The 9351-nt window shown below is 31.9% G+C and overlaps 1 protein-coding gene across 1 annotated transcript; it reads right to left on the bottom strand.

Annotated features, from left to right (window-relative positions):
• Window positions 1-7941: 7941 nt before the first annotated feature.
• LOC139492890 (protein PML-like) lies at window positions 7942-8796 on the bottom strand. The gene has a single exon (XM_071281041.1). The coding sequence runs from the start codon at window positions 8794-8796 to the stop codon at window positions 7942-7944; it is 855 nt and encodes a 284-aa protein (XP_071137142.1).
• Window positions 8797-9351: the final 555 nt, after the last annotated feature.

Below are 9351 nucleotides of genomic sequence, written 5' to 3'. Positions count from 1 at the left end.
ACATAATAAAGTAACATTAATATTCAATCAATCCCGGGGGATCTACCAGTTGTATTAATTGTTAATTTGAATTGGTCCTAAATTTACATTTACTATTTACAAATTATCGGTCAGCAATCAACCAATTCATTTATTTTTATTGAAGTTCAAACGCGTTGACTTAAGCACAGTTTGCATAAAGCGCAAACACGCTTAATATTAAAAATGAGCACACTATCATTGATTTAACATAGTAAATTTAAAAAAAAAGAGCAGTCTATTCTTTTAACTATATATTCTGCTACAACCATAACATTCAGAGTCAAATCAAGCTTGTCGTTTGTTTTTCAATGCATTATTTGGAAATTGTCACGTATAGCACCTGCTGTCATAGCTGTTGCATTTTATACATGTAATACGGAAATAAAATAAGATATTGTAGTGTCTCGCGATTGATAAGCCAATCGAAATTACAGATGTAAATGTTTATATTTACGATTACGATTTACCCAAATTATTGTTGCAATAATATGGATTGGAAAAAAAGTAAAATCACAAAAATACTGAACTCCGAGGAAAATTCAAAACGGAAAGTCTCTAATTAAATGGCAAAATCAAAAGCTCCAACACATCATAAGAATGGATTTCAAATGTCATATTCCTGACTTGGTACAGGCATTTTCTTATGTAAAAAATGTTGGGTTGGTTTTATATCTAGCTAAATCTCACACTTGTATGACATATGCATCAAATTCCATATATTGACACCGATGTGTGAACAAAACAAACAGACAAAATATTAGGTAAAATGTCAATAATAGGGGTACATTGTGTTATTATCTCAAACACTATAAAATCAAACAAATGTGTAACAAAGAAGCACAAAAAGGCATATTGACAAAAACATATTAGCAAAAATAAAAGACAAGAATACACAAAATTTACCATAGCACAATATCACAATGACGGCACACGTAAGTTAATAGCCACGTCCTATATGTATCAAAGAATAGCACATTAGCACATGAATGAAAATTTATATAATAATGCAATAACATAATGACAGAAAAAAAAAGAAAGGCAAGAAAACCAAATTATCATAGAACAATTACAACATGTACAAAGACGGGATGTATAAATTTGAGTAAAGAGCCACGTCATATGTATCAAAGAAAAACAAAAAGCATATAAACAAAGCACATGAGCAAAAATGGAAGACAAGCAAACAAAAAGTGAATTATGTTTGCCGTGTGTTCAATTTTATACATTTATAAGCAATGATTTATAATTTGTGAGGTGGATAATAAAAACAATTAAGAAGAAATCAAACATAAATAAATGAATAATCGACAACAATATGAAAAGAATCCATGTTGTCCTTATATATCACTATACTTACTGCCTATATAAAAAAAAGCTGAGAGATAATAGCCTTTTTTCTCATCTAATTCCTATGCCACATTAATACAGTTAAGGGACACTAGTATAAGGCCTTAACGCTATTTTTGGAATGCACAAGACTTGACCTGATAATAAACAATTCCAGTCTATTTGTTACGGAATGCACAACGCACCGATAATACAGAGGTATATTGACCGCTGGATTGTATAGGATGGCTATTGGGGTTTTTGGGCTTTCGTGCTTCGTATACTGTTGTTATTGCTACGGAAAGACAATATATTTGATTTATAAACAATTTAAAAAAGAAAAAACGGAAGAAAAAACCACCATACATCTAATAGCAGTTGGTCATAACAATGAGCAAACGGATAGCTACAGAAAAAGGAAACCGCACTACAAGATGACTATCAGTCTTATTGTAGCAGCTAAGGTCTCTCTCTGTGGTTTCATTCTATATTCGATTGGAGCTGGATTTGGCGGAGCACATGATTCATCCCTGAAACATGCTGTCATTACAGGGGTTTTGAAGCGTGGATGTTTTATAAATAATGCATGCAATCCTGTCATATATTTTATTTGGGACAACCAATTCAGGCATGCTTGCAAGAAATTGTATTTAAAATTGAAAAAAAAAAAATATTTATGGCACCGCGGGTAAATTATCACGATGTAATTGATTAAACGCCGTCACGTGGTGACCCCCTATGATACCGTAGGGGTTAGTAAATTTCATAGGGGGTTCATGACGCGTTAATGGTGACGTCATCTATTAATGTAGTTGTATTTCATATATAGATATAGGAAGATGTGGTGTGAGTGCCAATGAGACAACTCTCCATCCAAATAACAATTTATAAAAGTATTTTTTTCCACAAAACGCAGCAGAAAATGTCGACCGTGCGATAAATTCGTTATACGGTTAACTACTGAACCCCTACGGATCCTTAGAAGGTGAATAAAATCCATAAGGGATTCGGTCTCCGGCCTCACCTCCTATGGATTTTACTAACCCTCTTTGTATCCGTAGGGGGTCAGTAGAGAACCATATAACTTATAATAGCTTATGCATTATTTTTTAAAATAAACATATATTCTTTTACAAAAAATTACTTGTAATGGATGCATTCCATTTGTATTAAAAACTTTTTTTCATCAAAATTTTCAAAAAATAAGGTTATGTTTTATTTAGAATAACTCACTGTAGGGTTTGTTTAAGTGAACAATCACTTTCATGCACTATTTTCCATTCATGTCACACAAAACGAGACACGTGTAGTTTGAAATATTACCAATCAGGACAAAAAACGTAAACTTATTAACACGGGTAAACACAAAATGGCGTTTAACATGTTTAAAGCTATAATGTGTGCACCGACTTCATAATAATTTCCTGCAATGGTTTTATCCTTTGTCCTGTGAATAATCGAAACGTGTATGAAAGATTTTAAATACGATTACCAGGATAAGCAGTCGTTCCACATTATATGTGACATGTTATAACGTTGTGCAACCTTCCGTCCTATTATGAAAATATTGGATTTGGTAGCTCATACTTCTTGCTAATATAGATCTGAATACTTGATCCATTGAGGTATTTGGACTGCAACTTTAACGTAAATCTAAGTTGAAGTGAATACTGCAGCTTAATACCATGATACATAAACTGTTACGGTAACTAGTGTCTGTAAAACAATTGAAAGCTTTTTCCTTTAATGTCTGATATTTGTAATGCACTCTTTGAGCCCTTTCATATCATATCTTCTTAAAACTTTTCATTTCTAGGCCTAAATGACCCTATTTACATCTGATGTCGAAATCGGAAGAATAGTCTTTGAAATGTAGACTTGATGACCTTTCATTTAATATGCAAAGAAAGTTTGGCTCGTACACCTACCCTATCCAAATCATTTTCTGGGACAGACATTTTTTACTTAAAATATTCACATTATGACATTTAATTTGATATGCGACAACTTTACCTTCTAAGAAAATTCACTTTTTGCATTTAATAACATTTCCTACTTTTGGAAGACACGATTCTTGAAATGTACGCTTTATGGACTTTCATTTTATGTGCGACCAAATTACCATTAAGTTTGAATGGATTTCAAATGTTTTGCTTTGAGCGTTCCTGAAAAAGGTAAATCCAGAAAAGTGCTTCGGACGCAAGAAATTATTAAACGTGTTGTTTTCAATTTTTTAACTACCCCACTCGTGTTTTTTTAGAGAATAAAATGTTTTAATATTTTAAGTTTGGATAGAGCTCCATGATATTTGCTAGAAAGAAGTAGCGAAAAATACCAGAGGGATATTCAAACTCTTTAATTCGAAATAAACTGACAAAATCAGACAAACAATAGCATACAACATAGAAAACTAAATACTAAGTAACACGAACCCCACTAAAACGTGATCTAAGGAGCTCCGAAAGGGTAAACAGATCCTGATCCACATGTGGCACCCGTCGTATTGCTAATGTTAGTACAAACCCGGTTACAAGTCGATAGGTCGTATAGGTGAACAGTGAACGGGATTGTAGTTACGACTAATATAGGAAATAAAATCATCATACATATTCCAGGATTAAGTTTTTTATTTACGCCAGACGCGAAATAGGCTAACATATCCACTACCATCTGTGAAACGGATATTCCATAACAGTCATCCAACTCGTGTTGGCTTCCGAAAAAATTTCGAACGGATAATTTCAACATCACCATTTGGAATTCTTGGTTTAATAGCTTCCTTGTGAGCACCAACTCTCTATCAAGGAAATCATTTTATGATATACAAGCCCGGGATTATCGTATCATTTGAGAGACACATACTCCGTATGCAGGTACTACTGAAATGTTGATACATAGAAATGGAATGTTCAAAAATGAGAAGCTGAAATAATCTCTTTTGTCGAAAAGTATTTTTTAAACTGGCTCTCATTGTCAGTCTCTAGAGATAAGTCAATATATGAGGCAGTCGTAGCTGTACTTGTTGTATTCTTGGTCTGAAGTTCGAGGGGATAGATGCGTTTAACATAGTCACTAAATTTTTAATTATTTAATTGATTGATGTTGAGTTTTATCGTCCGGTTATCTTGGTAGATATTGCAGACTAAAATAATGTATTCTTGCAGTGATGGATCTGCTGTTCTTTTCCATTTCATTGCTCCGCCTGGTGTTTGAGGTTGATACGGGGTCACCGGTCGTTCTTGTAAGGCAAAGGCAGTTCAAATTTACTCTGGATCTTGCAAAGATATCTCAGAAATATGAGATGATGTGCAAAGTAGGTCGGGGACATCGACGTAAAATCCCTCTGTGAATTCAATCGTACATCACTGGTATGATACGTATATTTTTTCATGGTATAAGTTTCTTAACCTCTTAAGGTAGGGATAGGCTTGATCGTCATATGATGAAGACATAATTTTTTAACTAGTTATAATTGAGAATTCAGGTCTTGAGACGGCGTGTCAGGAACTGCTAGTAGTCTTTTGTTATTAATGTTCATCATTGTCATTTTGCTTTTTATCCTCTGTTATCTTAATTAACATCGGACTCAGACTTCTTTTGAACTGAGTTTGTGAATATTGATTTGTGTTTGTTTATTGCACATTGGCTAAATATAGGGGGAGTATTGAGATCCCATAAAACGTGTTGAACGACGTTTGTATTTTATATAACGTGTTGGTTTTTCTTTTTTATATCACTGGGTCAATACCTCTGCTGGTGAACTATCAGTCCCCGATGAAGGGCATTTTAAGCTTCGGTACTGGCATGATTTTAACATTCTTTTACTGAAAAAAGTCCGTTTATAAATTTTGAAATTACAAAGAAACTATGGTATCAACTCCCTCAGGCAGATGGATTTTGCTAAAAAAAAAATGGTTATATTTGGTTATATAGCTCGTCAAATATATCGGTCTTATAAATCCGTGGCAGTCGATTTTTTTGGCTTTGAGCGTTCCTGATGAAGGTAAATCAAGAAAAGCGCTTCGGACGGATAAAATTCATATCTCGTGTTGTTTTCATTTTAAACCCTGCCACTAGTTTGCGCCTGTCCTAATTTTGGAACCTCTGGTATTTTTTTTTTTGTTGTCTTGTATTTGTAAGTTTGTTTTATTTGTTTACTTAGGAGTTAAGTGTGACGTCCATTTTTGTTGAACTAGTATACATTATTTTTTGGGGTCAACTGAAGTCCATGTCGCTGTGTTGAAGACCCATTGGTGGCCTTCGGCTCTTTGGTCGGGTTGTTGTCTCTTTGACATATTTCCAGTTTTTTCAATCTGAATTTGATTATACAATTTTTAAGGGTGAACTGCTTGCCAGTAAATAAATATTTGAAAATATTTAACAAATACACACATTTATTGAGAAAAAAAATCACATTACAGAAAAGTTATCCCATAATCATTTTAATTTTGTTTATATAAATTACTTTCAAATATATAATGAAGTTATTTAAAAATGTTTAGATAGTGATAAATCTGTTTTATATATATTTTTGAAACGCTTTGTTGGTAAGAGGCTGTGCCAATAAACATAGAGCTTCAGGTGGAAAGTGAAAAAAATAAAAATTCATCAAACCTTGCTTAAGGGAGTACGCTGCTCAGGTTGATGTAATTAGAATGCTTCAAAATGGCATAGAAAATAAAGATATAACACTTTTTAACATGTTTTCATGTTTAATTAAGAAATCCATGTTAAAAATTTTTTTTATCATACAATCAGTAAAGGGAGGTAATTCTTCCCATTTTCAATAGAAAAAATACCTTTACCTTTAAATGAAAAAATCTCATATATATAAAATATAAAACAATAAATCAATTACAATTCATAATATTTAGTATAAATACTTGTCAAATTGCAAAGAATTTAATACTTGTTTTGCAGAATGAGGATAAATTTCAGCACCACCTATAACATGGATTTTTCAAAAAATCCACACTTTCTACAACCTTTTAGGTAGTAAAAAATTAAGAAATTGTAATTAGAACCATATTTCAATAATTAATAGTTAAAAAGGAAGGTCTTATGTTCTTAAAAACTGATACAAGAAAAAAATCCATGTTGGAATTAGAAAAAAATCTTCATTTGAATTTTCAAAAACTGGATTTTGCCCAAAATCTTCTCTTTTTACGACCTTTTAAGGCTTAAAAAATAAGAAATTGTAATCAGAACCACATTTAAAAAATTAATACTTAAATAGGAAGGTCTAATGATCTTGAAAACTGATACAAGAAAAAAATCCATGTTGGAATTTGAAAAAAAATCTTAATTTGAATTTTTCAAAATCTGTATTGAACCCAAAATCCACACTTTTTACAACCTTTTAGGGCGTATAAAATAGGAAATTGTAATCAGAACCACATTTCAAAGTTGAAGGTTAAAAAGAAAGGTCTAATGATCTTAAAAACTTATACAAGAAAAAAATCCATGTTGGAATTCGAAAATTTATAAGCATAATTGAGATTTTCAAAAACTAGATTTTACTCAAATCCACACTTTTTACAACCTTTTTGGAGGTAAAAAATAGAAAATTGTTATCAGAACCATATTTCAATAAATAATAGTTAATAAGGAAGGTAACATGTTCTTGAAAACTGATACAAGATAAAAATCCATGTTGGAATTAAAAATAAAACTGAATTTGAATTTTAAAAAAACTGGTTTTGCCCATATTCTGTTCACTTCCAGTAGTATTACTGCCTCATTTTACTTTAAAAACTTCATAAACAAAAATTTAGATATGCCATTATAGAGCAAATGAACATGTGATGTTAACTAGTAAACATAGTTTTCCAACTTTTTAATTTAGATTTTTTTTTCAATCTGTAACACACGGTCATATTTGTTGACCATCACAGGAATTTGCTGGAAAATAGCCACGTTCAAAAACTTTAACCCTTATCATAACTGGAAAAATTAACCAACTTTACCTGCATACCATAATATGGTATAATTGAAACTATAACTTGAAATTGAAAAGGGGTAAAAACAATTAATGCACCATTCAGATACCAAAGTTCCCATACAATGTAAATATCGACAAGTGCAGCAGAAGGTAAAACCATGACAATACTCAAAATCATCCCCTTTATTTTTTTCAGAATCAATCATTTGTAATAGCTGAAATACTTTTTAATTATCACATAAATTTTTGCTCAATACAGTCCCTATGATCAATTTCACAATTTGAAATAAAGTATCTTCCAAAATATCAATAGATGACTCTCCACTTTTGCTTTGACCAGAATTGCATGCTTCAGATAATAAATGGATAGAAAAATAAACATTCTAAATAAATACCGGAACATTATTTTTCATGCCAATTAGTTTTTTTAAGAAAACAAATTTATCCTCTGAAGACCCTAATCTATAGACATTTATTATAAATTTATATGATGATGAAATAACCTAAAGTATGTATACACAAGAATTGTCTTAAAAGCCCCAATCTGAAAGAAATCAAATGGGTAGCAAATTTAGATCTTTTGGATTATGATATCAATTCCATGCAAGATTGGAATGTAGTTCTAATTCGGGTATAAATATATGAAAGGTACATTAAGCATCTGGTTTTAAACTTTTGAAAAAGTCAGATATGGCATCCACTATCTTCTTTGATTTGGTGACACGCACTTTTCCATTTACATCCTCCTCTTTCAGAACATCTTCTATTCCTTGGCGGCCATCTCTCGCATATGAAATGCGTAAGTGAGAAAAAGACATGCCACTCGCTGCTATTACATTTGCAGTTCTTAGTGTGATTACTTTCTTCTCTGTAAGAGGTGTCAAAGTAGGGAGAAGTAGTTTCGTTTTCTGGTTGTGGTCATATCTCCTTGCAGCTGAATCAAAGGAAAAAGATGACAATTGTTTTGCTTCTGTTGATGGAGCCAAGTGATGGAAAAGACGACTCAAAGCAACAACGTCCTCCATTGAATCATGACCGTCATATGTTTCATTTAATATTGTATTGTACAAATTTGATTGTGAATATGAGGTTAATCCAGGTAATAAAGATTTGAATAGTTGTAGCGTATCTAAAAATCCAAGAATGGAACATGAAAATTCATTCATAATTGAACAATTATTTAAAGTACAAAATAGCACTGGAATGTCATATGATTTGATGTTATGACCAATAATTATGTTTTTCTTGTATTGCGCTAAAAATAATATAAACATCTTTAAAGCCTCTTTGATGCCAACAGATTTCACTTCCTTGTCATGGCAAAACATCTTGATCCCTTCAACTTTGATCCCTGTTATTTCCTGTGCCTTAGGTGTTATTGGTTTCTTTGGAAGTACATATGTGTTGATGGAACCTTTGTCAGATGTTGCAGAAATCTGTGTTATGTGAGAGTTTCTTGCTGAAATATAAAAGGCATAACATTGGTAAATCACTTTCATGATAGGCATGTTGAACAAGCACTAGCCAACAGAATCATGCCAATAAAAATTGTTTTCAAGATAGTAGTAAACTGAAGCTACACTTGTCAAAGCAGGGACTTTAACTTAACATGGGTACTGAACAGTCCATTTTGAGAATAAATTTGTTTTGTAAATTTGAGACCTAATATTTGACCATACATTGTTGTTTGAGCATATATATATATAGTAGCCATACATATTTCGATCTTTTGATAGCTTACTATGAAGTATGGGCTTTGCTCATTGTTGAAGGGAATACAGTGACCTATAGTTGTTAATTTCTATGCTATTTGGTCTCTGGTGGAGAGATGTTTCAGTGGCAATCATACCACATCTTTTTTATATATACACTATATCTTGGAGGCATACAAGTATAATATATAGCACAATGCCGAAATACAAATAAATTTCATATTTCAAGACACTATACGTATATTGTGTTTATACTGAAATCGATAAAAAAAATTTAAAAATTTAAAAAATGTAACAAATATTGTTGAAAAATAAAGTGTTTGGAATTTCCCTCTTGGGGTACCATTATGG

The sequence above is a fragment of the Mytilus edulis genome, chromosome 10, assembly GCF_963676685.1.
Source record: "Mytilus edulis chromosome 10, xbMytEdul2.2, whole genome shotgun sequence".
Taxonomy (NCBI): domain Eukaryota; kingdom Metazoa; phylum Mollusca; class Bivalvia; order Mytilida; family Mytilidae; genus Mytilus; species Mytilus edulis.
Note: the sequence above shows the minus strand (reverse complement) of the source record. Positions and strands in the feature narration are given on the sequence as shown.